This window comes from Dreissena polymorpha, chromosome 8 (assembly GCF_020536995.1).
Source record: "Dreissena polymorpha isolate Duluth1 chromosome 8, UMN_Dpol_1.0, whole genome shotgun sequence".
In the NCBI taxonomy this organism is placed as follows: domain Eukaryota; kingdom Metazoa; phylum Mollusca; class Bivalvia; order Myida; family Dreissenidae; genus Dreissena; species Dreissena polymorpha.
Genome location: NC_068362.1, coordinates 22,320,593 through 22,339,301, shown reverse-complemented (window position 1 = coordinate 22,339,301; position 18,709 = coordinate 22,320,593). Strand labels below are relative to the sequence as shown.

The 18,709-nt window shown below is 35.4% G+C and overlaps 1 protein-coding gene across 17 annotated transcripts; it reads left to right on the top strand.

Annotated features, from left to right (window-relative positions):
• The first annotated feature begins 7,841 nt into the window (after positions 1 to 7,841).
• LOC127840829 (uncharacterized) lies at positions 7,842 to 15,494 on the top strand. 17 transcript variants are annotated; one of them, XR_008030578.1, is made up of 7 exons: positions 7,843 to 9,974; positions 10,194 to 10,277; positions 10,443 to 10,530; positions 10,804 to 14,092; positions 14,317 to 14,418; positions 14,539 to 14,598; positions 14,763 to 15,494. XR_008030578.1 is itself a non-coding variant. In XM_052369254.1 (4 exons), exons 1-4 carry the CDS (start codon positions 14,152 to 14,154, stop codon positions 14,854 to 14,856), a joined length of 303 nt encoding a protein of 100 aa, XP_052225214.1. In that variant the 5' UTR covers positions 14,125 to 14,151; the 3' UTR covers positions 14,857 to 15,494. The 17 variants fall into 17 exon arrangements, 1 of the variants encoding a protein (XP_052225214.1); XR_008030585.1 differs by adding an exon at positions 10,695 to 10,750 and having other exon boundaries at positions 7,855 to 10,530; positions 12,518 to 12,590; positions 12,794 to 14,092; XR_008030584.1 differs by adding an exon at positions 10,695 to 10,750 and having other exon boundaries at positions 7,857 to 10,277; positions 12,518 to 14,092.
• Positions 15,495 to 18,709: the final 3,215 nt, after the last annotated feature.

Genomic DNA, 18,709 nt, shown 5'->3' with positions numbered 1-18,709 from the left:
GCATTTGACAGTTCGTTCTGGTGCAAATTCATAACGTCATTTCAATATTTATTTAAGTTCATCCTACCAAACTAAAGCGGCGTTAACATATCGATAATAGAAAAATTGTGTTTATTTGTAAGTGGTTTAAATGCAATATTTCTATAACCCGTTGTCCGAACTCAATAAAATTTTCACAAGATTAACCGAAATTTCGATGCGCTCATACTGATACTATTTGTTCATACAAATCGACATGCGCAAGTTATGATATTTGATCTTTACTGCAGTTGAAATAAGAACAGAGCTGTAGTCGCTTTTATAGTGCGGAATCATATCGAGCAAATTCGTCACAAACGAACGTCATGTAAAAAATTGTTATGGGTCAAAATCTTGTACAATAACGTGTGTTCATCTGAGTTTTCATTCCGCTATTTTTTAAGGCCAATATGAGCCTGAAGTCGTGTAACAATAACATCAAGCATGTGAAACAAAACACGTTGTAAGGTTCTATACATTTTATTCATTCTAAGTATCAACCAATAATGCCATAGCAAGCAACAATTGACATGTTGCATTCTTATCGTATGGATGTCTGCATTTCAGACAATCAATTGCCCAGAATTTTTGTTGTAGACGTATTCCAAATACTTAACTATGCACTTCATTACAGCAAAACCGTGTTCCGCACGTCTTGCTTATAACTGTTGGTGGACTGTCTTCATTTTGCATATTCGACACGAGTCGATTTCGCCACTGCTCTGTAGTTCACTTGAGATGCTTTCGATAACATTCGTAATATGCGCTGTCGCATGTCCAAGGGAAGAATTTTTGGTCTTGAATTTTCAATGGCACTTTCTTCAGATTTTAGCGTCAGCAATACTTTTTTAAGATTGTTGATTCGTATCTGAGCTTTACCCGTGCAACGATTTAGTCTCTCTTGTTTTATGAAATACTGCTCTACGAAGTCAGTCTGCTTGTTTCCAGTTGACATTGGGTCTTGTTTTGACGTTTCGCGAACCTTTAGGTTTTTTGACAGTTTGGCCGTTATTATTGGCAATAGCTTTGCGTTTATTCGAATCCTTTTTACTAGTCAAACCTGACGAGTCGTTGGAATTGTTATGTACAAGCTGCGCCAAAAAATCCGCAGCTTCTTCGTCTTCTCGCGATTAAACTGATTGCCAGCTTCTTCGTCTGTCATTTTGAGAAGAGAGTGCACATTTTGACAAGTTTGGTCGAGCTCACTTGGAGTGAGATATAACGGATGACTTTCATCATCCAAACAAAACCAACATCAGCAAGTGTTTTGACGTCATTTCGCTTTGCTAACTCAAGAGTGAATGATTGAGTTTTAATAAAAGACTGGCTTTTATAGAAGACGTTTGAGTTATCTTATTGTTTCTTTACTTCGGAGGATATTGCGAAAAATGTTCATACTACTAGATGTTATATTACACAATGACTCATATTTAGCATTCGATCCATTGCAATTCAATACGACATTGTTCGTAAGCTCAACGTTCTACTTTACACTCAAACTATATCTAACCTGCTCGACTAACAACATACACATCATATGCATTTAAACATTTTATTTTACAACAAACATCAAACATATGAAAACAGTCAAACATCTAATCAGTGAAAAGCATTCGCACCCAGCCAGTAACGTCAGCTCGACACATAGCGCAGTCTCCATCAAACATCATCAGGCAGCAGTTTTCACAAAAAGTGTGCCCACACCTTGTCAAGGTACTGTTTTTTTCCTCATCGTAGCATATGGTACACGTTTTCAATGCTCGAATAGCCTCTTCTTTTCTTCTTGAAGTTTTGTTCTAAGCGAATCCAAAGCCTGCTCTTTTTCAAATAGGAGCTGCGATATTATCCTATCGGTTTCGAGTTCATGCTGCTCTTTTAGCGCGCGTTCGCGTTTAGACCACTCATCCTCGAAGAAACGCTCTTGATCATCAACCAAATGTTCGCTCGCTTCTCGCTGATAAGATGAAGCCTTTTGAATACACGATACCATTTTCTTGCAGACATCGCGACCTTCCTTTGACATAGCGTAGTCGCTGCTGTTCACAAACGCTGTAACCTGACTTCCAAGTCTGTTCAGTTGATAGCCGAACGACTTTAGATCAATTGACGCCGATTGTTCTGGTCGAGTGTATGGCTTTGTAGCATGTCGCTTGCCCTTGCCAGTCGTTTCGCTACTACCACTAGCAGCGTCTGTGTCCTCGAACTTTGGCAGTCGGTTTGCGTATTTCGGCATGATTTCGAGTCAATAAACTCTCTTGGAGTCTCAAATCAAGAATGATGACAATAGCTGTCCGTGTCGCTTTATATACCCAACGGGCTGGTGCGTTTTCAGTATATAGACAAAGCATAGCGCTTACATACCAAAGTCCTTGATAAAGATGAATAGCAAATTTCTTACGCGTGGTAAGTGTAGACATTCATATCTGAGAAAAGCGATGAACAAAGTGGCATGTCTGAGAGATTTTGATCAAACGTACGTTAGCGAGTTAGGTCTTTACCTAAGAAAGACATTTCCCACATTACGCGACGACTGTAAATTGTACATTAAGCACGAAGTAACTATTCAAAATAGACGACCCGATTTCGTTATTCATGTACCAAATGTTGCGCTCATACTGTTAGAATACAAAACGTCGAATGTTACAACAAAAGTACGCAGAGAATATCTAACTCAAGTACTCGATACGTATCACAAGTTTCGACAAAGCTTATGCGTTAGTGAAAATTCCAGCCATATACGTTTACTTAGCATTTTGCTCATTCGCAATTCTTCATCTCGACAAAATAAAATTGTGTGTGTGAAAAATGAGTTAATACCTAACAGCTGTTATTTGATATGAACTTTTATGAATATTTTTGCGAAATGTACTATGATCAAATTTCAACGCAACAGTGCAGTGGAGTATTTTTCAAATCACAATATCTCGCTAGTACAACTTTTTGCTGTAATAATTTCACAACGCTAAAATTTCCAATCCAATACTTCATCAAATATCTACCAGCATCGCACGAGAAATTACACCCAGTACAGCGAGGTCATAAAGTGCAGATAATATCGAACGTCATTTCAAATTAAAGTACACGGATAGATGAGTATTTGCGAGAAAGTTTAACTGTACATTTCTCAACAACCTATGCAGATATTGGGATCAAATTTTGACTATGATATTCAACTAAGAAAGCTCCACAATGATTGTTCCATACGTTGTATTCTTTTGTTAATGCTTCTTGGACAAAAGTGCAAGTTTATGGTCGAAAATACCGTTTGTATGAAGAAAACTTTTTTGCCTTTTCGTTTTGCTAAACGAAATATGTACAGTTGAATAAGGAATTGTTTTCTGAAGAATTTGGTGTATACCACTTTGCATGTATGTGAATCATTTCGATTAAATACGTAGGAAGTTAAACGAAACATTGATATTTTTCTTGACATCGGCATCGAGTCAAAATTCATGACGTGCAGTAGATCTACGTAATTTCGCTTCATGTAAACAACCTTGGTGCAATATCGTACAACGAGGTTTAAGTGCATTTTCTTTGAAACCACTCAAAATATCAATATGAAATTTTCAGTACAGTACACAGATGGCTATATGCTACAATTACGTACTGATTAGTTTGCCCTGAAATATATGCTTCTATGTAAAATATCTGTCCGAAATCTTTTGTATGAAGAAAACTTTTTTGCTTTTTCGTTTTGCTTAACGAAATATGTACAGTTAAATTGGGAATTGTTTTCTGAAGAATTTGGTGTATAACACTTTGTATGTATGTGAAACATTTCGATTTAGCACGTAGAAAGTTAAACGCAACATTGATCGTTTTGTTTAAATCGGCATCGCGCAAAAATTCATTACATGTAGTACGTCATTTCGCTTCATGTAAACAACCTTGGGTAAATATCGTACACCGAGGTTTAAGTCAAATTTCTTCGGAACTGTTCAAGTCATCACTATCAAATTTAAAGTACAATGCCCAGCTTATTGTTAGCTACAACTTTTCTATTGTAATTTTTGTTCCAACATACATGCTTATGAGATAAAAATCACGTTGAAAACGTTCGCAACAAGAAAACTTTTTCATCCTATCGCTTTTTGAAACAAAACTGATATCATCTTATAGAAAATTTCATTCCGAATATTTTGATATGACATGCGTGTATGTTTATTGTATCGCTTGATCAAGACTAGCCGAAAACCATTTTGCCTGTAATCATGAATTGACTTTTAAAGCACACATGTACTGTAGCTCGAACGTCATTTCTATCCATGAAAACAACTTTGGCTTGGGTGCAATATCTTACAATGAGGTTTAAGTCAATTTTCTTTGAAACCACTCATAATATCCAGATGAAATGTTCACCACAATATTCTATCATATGATAGCTACAATTTTTGTCTCGCCTATATTGTTCTCACACGACTCATTGTGTCAGATATTCAATTTTGCAAAATTCGCTAAGAAGAAAACTTTTTCGTGTTAAGAGCATTTATCTTCATTTTGGTATGATTTTGTAGGAAATTCAATTCCACGCATTTTGATGTATTACACTTAAACGTCTGTCTAAACACACAAACAATACAGTGCAATAACGATTTCGTACTAAACGCATTTCTGTCTTTAACTTTAGATTTTTACAACGTCGTCTTTTATCCATGTAAACAAACGAAACAAGATGTTAAGTTACATCGGTTTAACTCAATTTGCTCGATAGCGTCTCTTGATATTTAGATGATTTTTTCACCACAGTATTGCATCATATGATAGCTACAATTTTTGTTTCGCCTATATTGTTCTCACACGACTCATTGTGTCAGATATTTTACTTTGCAAAACTCGCTAACAAGAAAACTTTTTTGCGTTAAGAGCATTCATCTTTAGTTTGGTATGATTCTGTTGGAAATTCAATTCCACGCATTTTGATGTATAACACTTAGCTATATATCATAACACAACAATAAAACAGTCCGATAACGATTTTGTCATAAACGCATTTCTGTCTTTAACTTTAGATTTTTTTTCAACGTCATTGCATTTCTATGCATGTAAACAAGCGGGGAAAGAGTTTAAGTTGCATCGGTTTAACTCAATTTGCTCGAAAACGTCTCTTGATATTTAGATGATTTTTTCACCACAGTATTGCATCATATGATAGCTACAATTTTTGTTTCGCCTATATTGTTCTCACACGACTTATTGTATCAGATATTCAACTTTGCAAAATTCGCTAACAAGAAAACTTTTTTGTGTAATGAGCATTTATCGTTATTTTGGTACTAGCTTGTAGGAAATTCGATTCCACGCATTTTTATATATTACACTTTACCGTATGTTTAGACACAACAATAAAACAGTCCGATAACGATTTTGTCATAAACGCATTTCTGTCTTTAACTTTAGATTTTTACAACGTCGTCTTTTATCCATGTAAACAAACGAAACAAGATGTTAAGTTACATCGGTTTAACTCAATTTGCTCGAAAACGTCTCATGATATCCTGATGAAATTTTCACCATAATATGTAATCCTATGATAGCTACAATTTTTGTCTCGCCTATATTGTTCTCACACGACTCATTGTGTCAGATATTCAATTTTGCAAAATTCGCTAACAAGAAAACTTTTTTGTGTAAAGAGCATTTATCGTTATTTTGGTACTAGCTTGTAGGAAATTCGATTCCACGCATTTTGATGTATTCCACTTAATCGTATGTCTAAACACAACAAAAATACAGTTCGATAACGATTTCGTACTAAACGCATTTCTGTCTTTAACTTTACATTTTGACTCAACGTCGAAAACTCTCTGCGAATAGAACAGTGATTTCGTACAAAGTTTAACTTCGCGTTTCTTCCCAACCACTTGAGATAAAACCATGCGATTTGTATCATCTTGTTCAGTGAGATATTAGCTATAAATTACACGCTGATAAATTTTCCATAGCATTTATGCGTGTGTCTGAAAATCGCAGATGTTTGATTTGAAAACGAGTCGGTGAATAGAAAACTTTTTTGTACTCATTGATATTGGGGTGATTTGAACATCTGCTTGTACAGAATTTAATTCTGCGCATTTTGATACCACATACTCGATAGTGTGTTGAAAATTGGCTTCACTATAGACCGAAAACCATTTTGCTTAAAACACGCCTTTGACAAATTCTTCATTAAAACACAACGTCATCTCATTGAATCTGTTAAAGACTAGTGTACAGCGAAATGCGTTTTACAAAAAAGTTGAGGTCGTGTTTTCTCTTTAATCATTTAACCGATCTGCATAACATTTTCGCAATAACATGAAACACGATAATAGCAACAAGTTTTGTGGGGATCATTTTTTGTTAACATATTCGCATATAGAAGAAATTCTTAGCTTTTCGCATGAAAATCACTTCGCTTACAAGAAAAAAACTTCCCATTTAAGACAAGTACATAGCAATTGATACCATTCGATAGGGAATTCTGTTCTGCACATTTTGATGTATGATACTCCACAATAGGTCTAATTACAAGAATACTGCTGAGAGAAAACGCATTCGTGCTTATAGAAATTTTGAACTTTAAAGTATCGAGTTAAACCGAACGTCGTTAGATAGCGAATAGTTGATAAAACTGTGTTTGTATCGAAGCGGTTTATTTTAACTGTCACAATAACGCGTGAACGCATTTCGATGAAATTTTCACAATCATAACCAGCAAATAAACAGGAACAATAAGAGTTTAAATATTTTGCAAGTTGATAAGTGGATATATGTCAAAATTTCTGTTTATTGGTAAAACTTGGGTTGATATGAAGAAAAGATTTTCATTTCGCAATATGATACAGTAATATTTGCATCATGCGATGGGGAATTTATTTCTGTGCATTTTGGTGTAACATACTTGATGTTTTTGTAAAACGCTGCAGTTATACGGGCAGAAAACCATATCACAACAAACACACATTTCGTGAATCGTAATTTTGACCCTTCGATGTCAGTGCAAATCGACGACGTCATTTCAATAAATCTCATCCACAGTACAGGGGGAGTTTACATATTATCGACGATAGCAAACTGAGTTTCTTTGCAACTGATTTAACACGAATATCTGTGAAACCCGATGTCCAAATTCAATAAAATTTTCACCAGATTAACTGAAATTTCGATGCGCTCATACTGATACTATTTGTTCATACAAAATCGAATGCGCGAGTTATGAAATTTTGATTTTAACGCAGATTTTATTGATATTTCAAATTTACGAGAACAATTGTACACATAACCATACTATTTGTATATGAGTGTGTAGGCGCCAGTGTGCTGAACATTTTGATATATGTGGTTGAATATTTGTTTACTATATCTTCGTTGTATTGGCACTAAACTCACAAAACAGAGTTGAAAAAATCACAACGCGATAGTCGCTCCTCAATAGAAATCATATCGAGCTGCTTTCGTCAGTCGAACGTCATGAAAACATTTGAGTTCTCGGAATTGAAAATAAATATTGAATTGTTCAGGCTATGTAGAAAACTAAATGGGTATACGGGAATATTTTGTGCTGATGTTAAATGTTCAGTAATAAATATTTTGATGGATTACTCACATATTTGATATGATCTAGGATTATTTCAGAATGATAGGTTAGTAAATCTATGTTTGACTAGATTTTTTTATATACTCGCCTTTTGTCGTTTTAACATTGACTCTAAAAATCTGCGTTGAGTACGCCTCATAACAAAATTTGAGACCTAAAGACCATGGATTTGCTTTAACTCGAAGGAAATACTGGATGGATTGTACGGACTCATGCTTATCAATTTGTATGCCCATTCAAGCTGTGAGTGTGAATATTTCGGCTTGTATGGTCATGAAAAAATATCATCACAAAGTCAATATTTGTAGGATTTTTGCATGGTAAGTATGATTTTTAGATTTGTCATCAAATACACATTCGATCGTAACTCAAATCATGAAGAATAAACATTTTCCATGTGCTTTTCTGTCATTCTTCGTTTGGTCGTTGAAGGGTTCGGACGTGTTTTTCGAAGCTCTCGACGTCGTGACCTAATTATAATTTGAACTGCGCGGGTAAAGAACGCTCATTTGCGGCTTGGACATTGACCAATACGGACGTGTTTTTAAAGCGCTCTGAAAAAAGTTTTGACTTTTAAATTTTTTTTACTACGACAGAATCTTAGTTGACTGATGGTCTTTGACAAAGACAGACTTGTTTTTGTGAGCTCTGAAAAAAATTTGACTTTGAAATATTTTTACGATTAAAAAGTTTCAGTTGACTTTTGAACGTTGACGAAGACGGACGTACTTTCGTGAGCTCTGACTATTGATGAAAAGTTTTCGCGTTATAGAATAGCGACTTGGTACTCAGGTTGTTGAATGACTGGATGACTGAAGTGTTAGGTTATTGTTATGAGATAACAACTTGACTTTGACTTGAGTTGTGAAATGAAATCATACTCTTATGCGATGTTAACTTTTGAACGTTTAGTATTGACTGACAACGAAATTTTGTGAGCGTTATATATGAAATGTTTGACTTACATTAATTTTTTTGAACGACTTGACTTCACTTTAAGTTTTGACATCGGACTGATCGGACGTGTTTTTTTAAGCTCTGACTGTTGTGAATAATTAAATTTATGTTGTGGTGTCAAGCGATTGACTGTCAGTTGAGGTTCAGATGTCGAGCTGTGCGGACGTGTTCATCGAGCTGCTGTCTACAAAAAACGTGAGTACAAATTTTTTTCGTTTTACTGTTTACAAGTTGCGTGATGATGTATGATGGTTGTAATGTGTTGGGTAGAAATTACTCAGTGCTGATACAGTGTCGATATGTTGTGATGAGCGATAATAGTGGATGATGGTGGAACAGAATATTCATTGAGCTATTTTGAGGAAGCGAACATATGATGGAAAAATGTTGCAAAAATATTAAATGCATGTGCTTATATGTACTAAATATGATATTGCTTTACTTGTATTTGCATGCTGTTAACATTTCTATTTTATTCCAGTGGGCTGTGGTGAGTATTGCAGATTTAACTTGTATGTGTGGTTTTTAGTTAACGATGCTTAATGAAAACTGTTATTGTACACTTAGTATGGAATGATGTGAATGATGATATGATGGGTAGAATTAATCAGTGCTTGTGTCTAGAAATGCTGAATGTTTATTGAAAAGGCTAAATGCTAGCCAGTACTAAGAGTTGAGCTACCGTGGGAATGTGAAACGAACTGATGGTGTAATATGATGGTGTATTGACAAACTTTTCTTATATGTACTAAATATGATATTGCTTTACTTGTATTTGCATGCTGTTAACATTTCTATTTTGTTCCAGTGTGCTGTGGTGAGTACTGTAGATATTACTTGATTTTTAGTGTCTATGAATGCTGATGTATGATAGCTATAGCATGAGCTCAATGCTAACCAGTATTATGAGTTGATGTATTGTGGTGATGCTAATCGAACTGATGATGTAACATGATGGTGAACACTTACTGAATGCATAAAATTTATTGAATTGCGTTTGTTGATATGCACTATAATATGATAAATGTATTGCTTAACATGTATATTTCATGATGTTTAATTTCAGTGGGCTGTGGTGAGTACTGTAGATTGTATTGCCTATGTATAGAATTCAATAAAAGATTATGACTGAAAACTGCTTTTGATTCTTTTTGAACAGTTTTAGGGACTATAAGTCTATAACAAAAATATGTCGGTTGGCGTTCATACAGCAATGTTTTGAGTAGTACAGAAATGTTTCTACGTTTGTGGTCGCCAGTTGTCTGTGATGTGTAAAGTGAAAAATACACGGAGCTTTGAATACAACAAACATTTACTGTTTTAACACAGATTGTGTGCTATGCATTTTTCGATGTAGATCTTTTTCAGATTTGACATGAAATGTAGACCTGACATTTGAACAGAGCTGGGAAACGAAAAGGTAAGTTTGTTAAATTTCACAATGAACACTTGTGTTTTGACAAAAGAAGAGATAAAGTGAGTTTTGTCATCATCATGGTTTCTTTCAGAGTATAACTCGTGAACAGATGAAAACCTATTTTTTGCTAGATTTTCATGTACTCTTTTTTTGGATGATAAGTATGTCAGTAACTCAAAATCATACGGCTAGTACAGTATGGAACATGAATGCTTTGTTCAGATTTTCAGATGTGTGCTGGCAGTTTAAGTCTGGCAGCTGAAGTGAACAGTCGTGTTTTCTGGAGCTCCAACAATATGCTAGAAGGTAAGTAACTATGTTTGTTTTGCATTGCATGTTTTTATATGTTTCAGACTTTCAAGCAGAGATGTCATGCTGACTGGAGTTGAGCACAGGGCAGTGACAAAGTGAAAGGTAAGTACTTTTGACTGAATGTTTGTTCTATGCATGTTTTGTTTCAATACATTTCAGGAGTGCTTATCCAGTGATGATATGACAGTTGGAGTGAACAGTGGAGCCAAGCAGTCTTGTTTTTGGAGCTACTCAACAAGCCTTGAAGGTAAGTTTAGAATTTCTCAATGTTAGTGAATTGAAGTACTGTCACTTGCTTTTGGACAGTCGAACAGAACAGACGTGGTTGCGAGAGCTCTCATATCTGTTGTGTTAAACTGTTTTTATGATATGTTATGTTTGTTTGTTTGTTTGTGATGTACTATTTTTCAGATGCTGATGGCAGTGATGGGTTTTCAAGCTGACCTGAACAGAAAAGCACTCATATGGTAAGTACAAAATAGTTGTTATATGGGATGTTGTGCATGCTTTTATGTTTCAGGTGTACTTGCAGTTAGAGACGAAGACGATTCAAGAAGAGGACCATAGGTCAGAAAGTGGATGGAACATACAAAGGGTAAGTTGAACCTGTGTTTTTGTTTGATTTTTACCATGCATACTTTGCTTTGCTCTGTTTCAGATTTCACATGCAGAAATTAAACAGGATTTCAACTGCTGAAACACAATTCATCAAAAGTAAGGTAAGTTTTAATTCATTGATTTGAGTTGTACAATGTGTTCTTTACTTTATTTCAGATTCGAGTCACTGGTTTACACATGGAAGAAGATTTCCACGTCTGTTACTCAACTCTACAGAAGCAAGGTAAGTCGATCAAATTTTTGTTTTAGTTTGTACTGCTGTAATGTGATGGTAAACTTATGCTATTTTTCATGTGTGCTATGCAGAGATGGAGAATTCAATTTTAAGAAAGATTAACTGCTGCAGCTTAGCTCTGCTCTGTGTTGATTTTTGTTCAAAAACGTTTAAAATGTATGTGTGTTTGAAGATGTTTTGTTTCAGTTGATGTCCAGATGGCAAGCAGTACAGACGTGTTTCTTGGAGCTGCCAAACAGTGAGTACAAACGTTTTATATTTTTCAGTTGTTTACTCATAGAAGTCTGTGAAAGATGATAACAAGGGTTGAATCTATCAGCACTTGTGTCTAAAAATGCTGATGTGTGATGGTTTACTGAAAGGGGTAAATGCTAGCCAGTACTTACACTTGAGCAACCGTGGGATGTCGAACTAACTGATGATGTACTATGATGGTGAACACTTACTTTGTGTATCGAAATGCTTTTGTTGATATTTACTAAATATTGATTGACATTTGTTTGCATGCTGTTAACATTTCTATTTCATTTCAGTTGGCTGTGGTGAGTATTGTAATATACATTTGTTTCAATAAATCATGATGAATGAACACTGATTTCGATTCTTTTTTACAGTTTTAGGGATTATCACTCTATAACAACTCTGTCGGTTGGTGTTCGTGAATGTGAGCTTAATGTTTGAGTAGTACAAAAATGTCTTTACTTTTGTGATCGCCAGTTGTCTGTGATGTAAAGTGGAAAAAACACAGCTATGAAGCATACAATTGTTTCAATATTTTATCAATGATAGTGTGCTATGCATGTTTTGATTTAGTTCGTTTCAGATACGACATGACATGAAGAGTTGACAGTCGAACAGAGCTGAGCAAAGCAGAAAGGTAAGTGTGTTTCATTTTAGTATGGACACTTGTATTTTGTTTTTATATGGTATGTTTTGTGCATGCTATGTTTCAGGTGTACTTGTAGTCAGCGACGAAGACGATTCAAGAAGAGGAACATTGCTGAGAAAGTGAATGGGACTTGCAAACAGGGTAAGTGTTACAATTGTTTGTTTGATTTTTACCATGCATACTTTGCTTTGCTCTGTTTCAGATTTCACATGCAGAAATGGTCTCATAGCAGTGCCAACAGTGAATAAGGATTTCAGCTGCTGTGAAACAACTCAACAGAAAGTAGGTAAGCATTGAATGAATGCACTTGAGTTGTACAATTTGATGTGATGCTTTTCTCTGTTTCAGATTCAAGTTCCTGGTGTAGACAGAGAAATGTGTTTGAAGAAGGAATTCTACTACTGTGATTCAACTCTACAGAAGCAAGGTAAGTAGAAACACAATTTTGGTTTAATTTAACTCATGTGTTTTGCACTGCATGCTATTTTTCAGGTCTCTCATGCAGTGATGCAAAAGAAGAAGATTTCAAGAAAGAATCACTGCTGCAACTCAGGCCTATAACAAGGTAAGTGTTTACTATATTGTATACAAAATGTTTCTCTGTTTTACTCTGTTTGAAGGTTTCAATTGCAGAGATGTTGCAGAGATGTTTTGACAGCTTGTGACAGAAAAGAAATTCAGCAGCTGTGTCTCGACTCTAGCCACGAGGTAAGTCAAAACAAATATACTGGTTTGTATGTTATGTTGTTATGCCCTTCTATGTTTCAGACTTACATTGCTGTGACTGTTCCACAGTGGGTCAAAAAAGAGACGAATACAGGTTTCAAGAAGAAAATTGGCTGTTGAAAACCTGCACAAAATATGAGGTAAGTAAACTATTCTTTTGGTTTGTTTTGTGCTTTGTTATGCTTAACTATTTTTCAGATTGGAGTGGTGGGTCGTTACAGAGCAGACTTTTGGACAACTGAGAAGTTAAACAACAGAAAATGATTCAAGATCAGCTAGGTAAGTCTTGATTATTATGCATTGCTAAATGTTTTTTTCATTCCAGTATGGCTGTGGTAAGTACACAAACTTTCTATAATTTAATATTGAACTGTTTTTATGACCTGTATTCTGCATTGTAAAATGTCTGTTTTTCATTTCAGTATCCTGTGGTAAGTACACTAACTTTGTATAATTTCATATTGAAATGTTTTGATGACTTGTATCCTGCTATGCAATGCTTAATATATTTTTCATTTCAGTGTGGCTGTGGTAAGTACACTAACTTTCTTTTCTTTTTCATATTGAACTGTTTTGGTGACTTGTATTCTGCTATACAAAATGTGTTTTTTTCATTTCAGTTGCCTGTGGTAAGTACAATTGCCTTCTTTAATTTTCATATTGAACTGTTTTGATGACTTGTATACTGCATTGTAAAATGTGTTTCTTTTTCATTTCAGTATGGCTGTGGTAAGTACAATTGCCTTCTTTAATTTTCATATTGAACTGTTTTGATGACTTTTATTCTGCCATACAAAATGTGTTTTTTTTCATTTCAGTTGCCTGTTGGTAAGTACAATTTGCTTTCTTTAATTGCATATTGAAATATGTTTTATGACTTTTATTCTGCTATGCTTTTTTCATTTCAGTTTGGCAGATGTAAGTACACTTCATTTATGTAAAAACTGAATATGATTGTTGTGCTATACAAAATGTGCTTTTTTCAATTTCAGGTCAGCAATGGTAAGTAGATTGTGTTTCTTTATGTATAATTTTGTATACATATTGTTTTTTTCATCATAGCATGTCTTTTATATTTATGCTTTGTGTAAGTAAAATGTTCATAAATCATTCTTATCTTCAAACTAAAAATGTATTGTGCTATGCAAAATGTCTGTATGATTTCAGTTGCCAGAGGTGAGTACCATTACAGTTGAAAAGTTAGTTTTGTTTAGTTAAAGTTTTGGTTCACAGTTCTGTTTATTATTTGGCAAAATTTACATGTATGCATTGAGTCTTGATTTCAGCTCGATTGTGGACTGAAGAAGATTGCCAGCAGAGGGATTGGATACAAAATACAAAGTAAGTACTGAGTTTCTTACTAAAAGTGTTGAGTTGTATTCATTGTGTGTTAATATGCTATGATTGCTATGAACATGACTTTTGTATTTCAGCGAAGACAACATAGGTAAGTAAAATTGTTATCTGTTTCAAGTTTACTGTTATAGTTCAATATTGTGTTTATAAATTGTAAGTTGTACAAACACATTCAAAAGTTTCTGATCATGCTTTCGATTTCATTTCAGCTTTACTGCTGGACGAGTGTTCTCTACTACTAGACGTGTCAGGTTTACTACCAGGCGAGCAGTGACAACAAGGCGCCTTTGTGGAAACAACACAACAAAAAAGTGAGTATTAGTTGAAATTGTTTTACTGTATGTTATACTTAAATGCAAAATTGTGCACATAAATTGTAAGTTGTACAATTACAATGAAAGTTTCTGATCATGCTTTTTATTTCATTTCAGCTGTACTGCTAGACGAGCAGTGACAGAAAGGCGCCTGAACATGCAACACAAAACAAAAAAGTAAGTATCAGTTAAACAGTTGGTAGAGTTGTGTGTTTTTCTTTAGCAGTTTGTGTTTACTATTTTATTTGATACATGGTATATTACACATGCATGTTTTTATCATTTCAGGCTGTTTACTTTCATCGTTTACTGTTTAACACAATTTGCTTTTCTATTTTCAGTGCCAATATCCAAACCTTGATGTGGACACCGAGTAGTCAATACATACGTGTGGCGTATAGCTGCGACAAAACCGTGGGTCCATCGCACCGATAACTTGAACATTGGCCCGTGTATGGACATCAGTGCAACTTTGTGAATCCATGTAACTTTGTGAATCCATGTAACATTGCGAATGTGTGTCGATCGAAAAATGTGTACATTCTGCACTGAAACGAACTCGGTGTTGCAAGTGGCAAGTGTTGACAGTGTGTATGTTTATGTTTATGTTTTTACATGAAAACTAAAGGAGATTGTTCTCCTACCTTTTTTTTCCTTGTTTTATTGCGCTGGCCAGCAATATTGATGTATTGATGTATGTGTTTGTGTTTAAACTATGCAATACCAAAATCAAACAAAAAATAAACATTAACAGTCATTAACTGTGTTTGGGCGGCCGAGGGGTTTAAGACTCCACAAGTGTGAAGCGCACTGATAGCACTTGGGGGTGAATACCTCGGTATTTCGGTGCTAAAATGTTTTCACGGTGCTTATCTTGACGCACTGTTAAGACTACCAACCAGTTAATGATTGCTTCATCTTTAAACAAAAAGTAAGTCTCTACTTTGGCACAAGAGACTCCAAGTACCAAATACCAACAATTAAAAAGCAGACGTTTTTCAAAACTATGATCGCTGAGATTGATAGTCAGATGGAGTCCTGCCCATTTAGCTGTGTAGCGGTCTAGGGCGGGGTTGCAAGTCAATACGAAATGAGGCGCTATAAAGCAACTCGTCCCCGTTATGACCGTCAATACTTTCGACACTATCTGGGAATCCTTTCAACACCACATTGTTGCGCTGTTGGAAGGGTGGTAGGCACGCATGGTGACATGCCTGTGCTTTGCTATGCGACACCATGGTATTTTCGTACGGTGACACGAAATATCTTAATCTGGCTCTCTCAGAAACGCAGGCACGCGTTGACCGAACCTGACCGATGACCGAGCAATAACATTTCTATTAAGTGCTTCAATGCACAAAGTCTGCTAGGGCTGGGGTGGGAAGGCGACTTCTCTTGTACTCAGACAAGAGGAACGGTCACAAGTCCGTAAAAACGCCGAGTGACACCACTAGCTTGCAAACGTACAAAGCAAAAAACTTTCAAACTTCAATTTGAGGTAAAATGATAAAAAAAACTATATGAATGACTAACCGATATAAGATATTTTCCATATGGCAACAAACTATGCTACTCAATGTTGTGTTGAACATTAATTGCGCCTTACGAACTACTCGTGTTGAGACTTACATTGAGTGACTCGTAAACGTAAAGCAGTTACTCGCTTTTGACTGCATACACATTTTGTACAACGGTTCGTTATTGGTATAACTTGTCTTTCAGTGAGGCACATTAACATAAACGTTCAACAGTATTTAGGCTTTATATTGCGCTTGTAGAATATACGAACAAAACACACTACATAAATGACGTTTAGGGATTATTTTGACTTTCCATTTGAGATGATATGATGAAAAAGTATATACATCAGTTTAAGCGACTTTCATGACATTCACCACATGGCCATAAACTTGCGTTATTCAATGAAATGTTAAAATTTCGCTAGCAAAATAAATAAAAACTATATACGCAGTTTCATAACTTTCGATGTATGATCATGAAGTTTGAAATTGTGCAAAGCAATTTTGCGTTAAAAGTTGCATGTAGTTTTATCCCGATCTGAAACGTTTCGCTACAATACAGCCGTATTCGAAACTCAACAACTCAAATGTTTGTACAGAACAATACGAATGTTCCCATTTTGAAACGACAGTAAGTTAAACAAACATTTAGTGGTAAAGCGACATTTCTTGTACTCAAATAGGAGAAACGGTCACGAGTCAGTACACAAATCATAGCAAAACTACACTCTGCAGCTTGTATGAAACGTGTTTACAAAACCAAAGTAGTTCAAAGCAGAACGCTTTTCCTTCTTCGAGGGAGAAGAAATCTGGGTGCAAGTCCCGGCTTTGGTTATAACACGAATACTACTCGCTGCTCAATAGCAATATTCATCATCCTATCCTTATTTAAGGAATACAATCGATTTTTGCCATACGGCCACAAACTATGCTACTAAGTGTTGCGTTGAACATTAATTGCACGAAATAAACTACTTGCGTTGCAACTAGCAAGCAGTGACTCGTAAACTCAAAGCAGTTACTCGCTTTTGACTGCATACACATTTTGTACAACGGCTCGTTATTGGTATTACTTGTCTTTCAGTGAGACACATTAACACAAACGTTCAACAGTATTTAGGCTTTATATTGCGCTTGTAGAATATACGAACAAAACACACTATATAATCTACAATCGATCGCATAGTTAGCTACTTGAGTTGATATTGACAAGCGCTGGTCAATCATCTCGTTTGTAAGCTTTCGAGTGTACACAGTAGTTTGCAGTTTTGTTTCACACATAATACAAAATATGGATGAAAAAAATCTATATACATAACAGTTTGCGATATTAACTACTTTTGCCTCTTGGCCAAATCTACACTCGATCGCATAGTTTGCTACCTAGGTTGATATTAACAAGCGCTGTTTGAAAAGCAGTATTACTTCAATGCTATGGTTTGGTTGTAAGATAAAATACTAGTATATGATGCATTGATGTAACAGATATGTAGGCACATTCGTATAGTAGAAGAAAATTCTCAGCAGCAGCTGGTCTGCAAACACTACAATGCGATTTTGCAGTTTGATACGAACGTGTTTTGTTCACGTGAAGTTGAAATGAAAATCTGTCGTGTCTGATCAATGAAATATATTTGATAAAATAACACAGTTGAAAGGCAGTAACATATCTAAGGTTGTGCTATGTTACAGCTCCACAAATAGTTATTCGTCTTGCAAGATACTGGAACAGATGTCCACATGTTATTGTATATTATCTGATTTAGGATATTTTGAGAAATTATGCAACAGAACATTTCTGCAAGATGTGAAAAAAATATCTATTTAAATGGGATTTCTGAGGTTTAGCCATCGCCGAAAGGCCAATGTTTCTTCGTTAATGCATGGCAAAAGTAAAGGCTATATTGTTTGCTAGTATGCTAGTCCGTATTGCATATTGCAAGGTGGTAAAGCGGCTCTTTTCATTTCGCTGTGAAAAGAACGGTCACAAGCCCGTACAAACGCTGAGTGACACCTCTTGATCATGTAGCTTGTATGAAACGTGTTTATACAACCACAGTAGTTCAAAGCAGAACGCTTTTCCTTCTTCGAGGGAGAAGAAATCTGGGTGCAAGTCCCGGCTTTGGTTATAACACGAATACTACTCGCTGCTCAATAGCAATATTCATACTCTTACACAGTCAATATAATCTCGGGACCAAATGCCACTAGGCTCGATTTTGAGTTGCTACACTCATGATAAAAATGAACCAACACATTGACATTGAGTACGTGATTAAAATGTACCAGCAATTTTTCGCTAATCGGTATGTAGTAAAACTATTTGACAAATCTACGTTATAACTAGCACAGTTAAAATTTAACGTTTAAGCATTCGCTGATAATAGGCATGCAATAGCAATCCAACGCTGAAATGACTCACACTCCTACGCAATTAATTTTATCGCGGGACCAAATACCCATAGGCTCGATTTCGAGTTGCTCATACATTCTTTGGAACACAATTGTCCACAGGATTTTTACGTACTGATGGACATATATAAAACTTTGTATACCATCCCATTCTGTCTAACGTTTTAAAGACTAATACGAGAAACAGGTAGACAGTGTTATTTTGTGTTACAGCGTGTACTACGATGATGTTTATAGTTGACATGTGAAGAGCAATGCAAACAGCAATGTGCGTTCTTAAGAATAAACATTGGAGTAAGTGAAAGTATTCGTGAAGGCATCACATCAAATCATGTCAATCAGAAGAGACATATAAT

Bases quoted from the DNA above. Each gene is read 5' to 3' on its own strand.
- LOC127840829 (XM_052369254.1), top strand. From the start codon at position 14,152: ATGATTGCTATGAACATGACTTTTGTATTTCAGCGAAGACAACATAG. The intron at 14,199-14,316 runs GTAAGTAAAATT...ATTTCATTTCAG, and splicing joins TTTCAGCGAAGACAACATAG to CTTTACTGCTGGACGAGTGT. The intron at 14,599-14,762 runs GTAAGTATCAGT...TTCTATTTTCAG, and splicing joins ATGCAACACAAAACAAAAAA to TGCCAATATCCAAACCTTGA.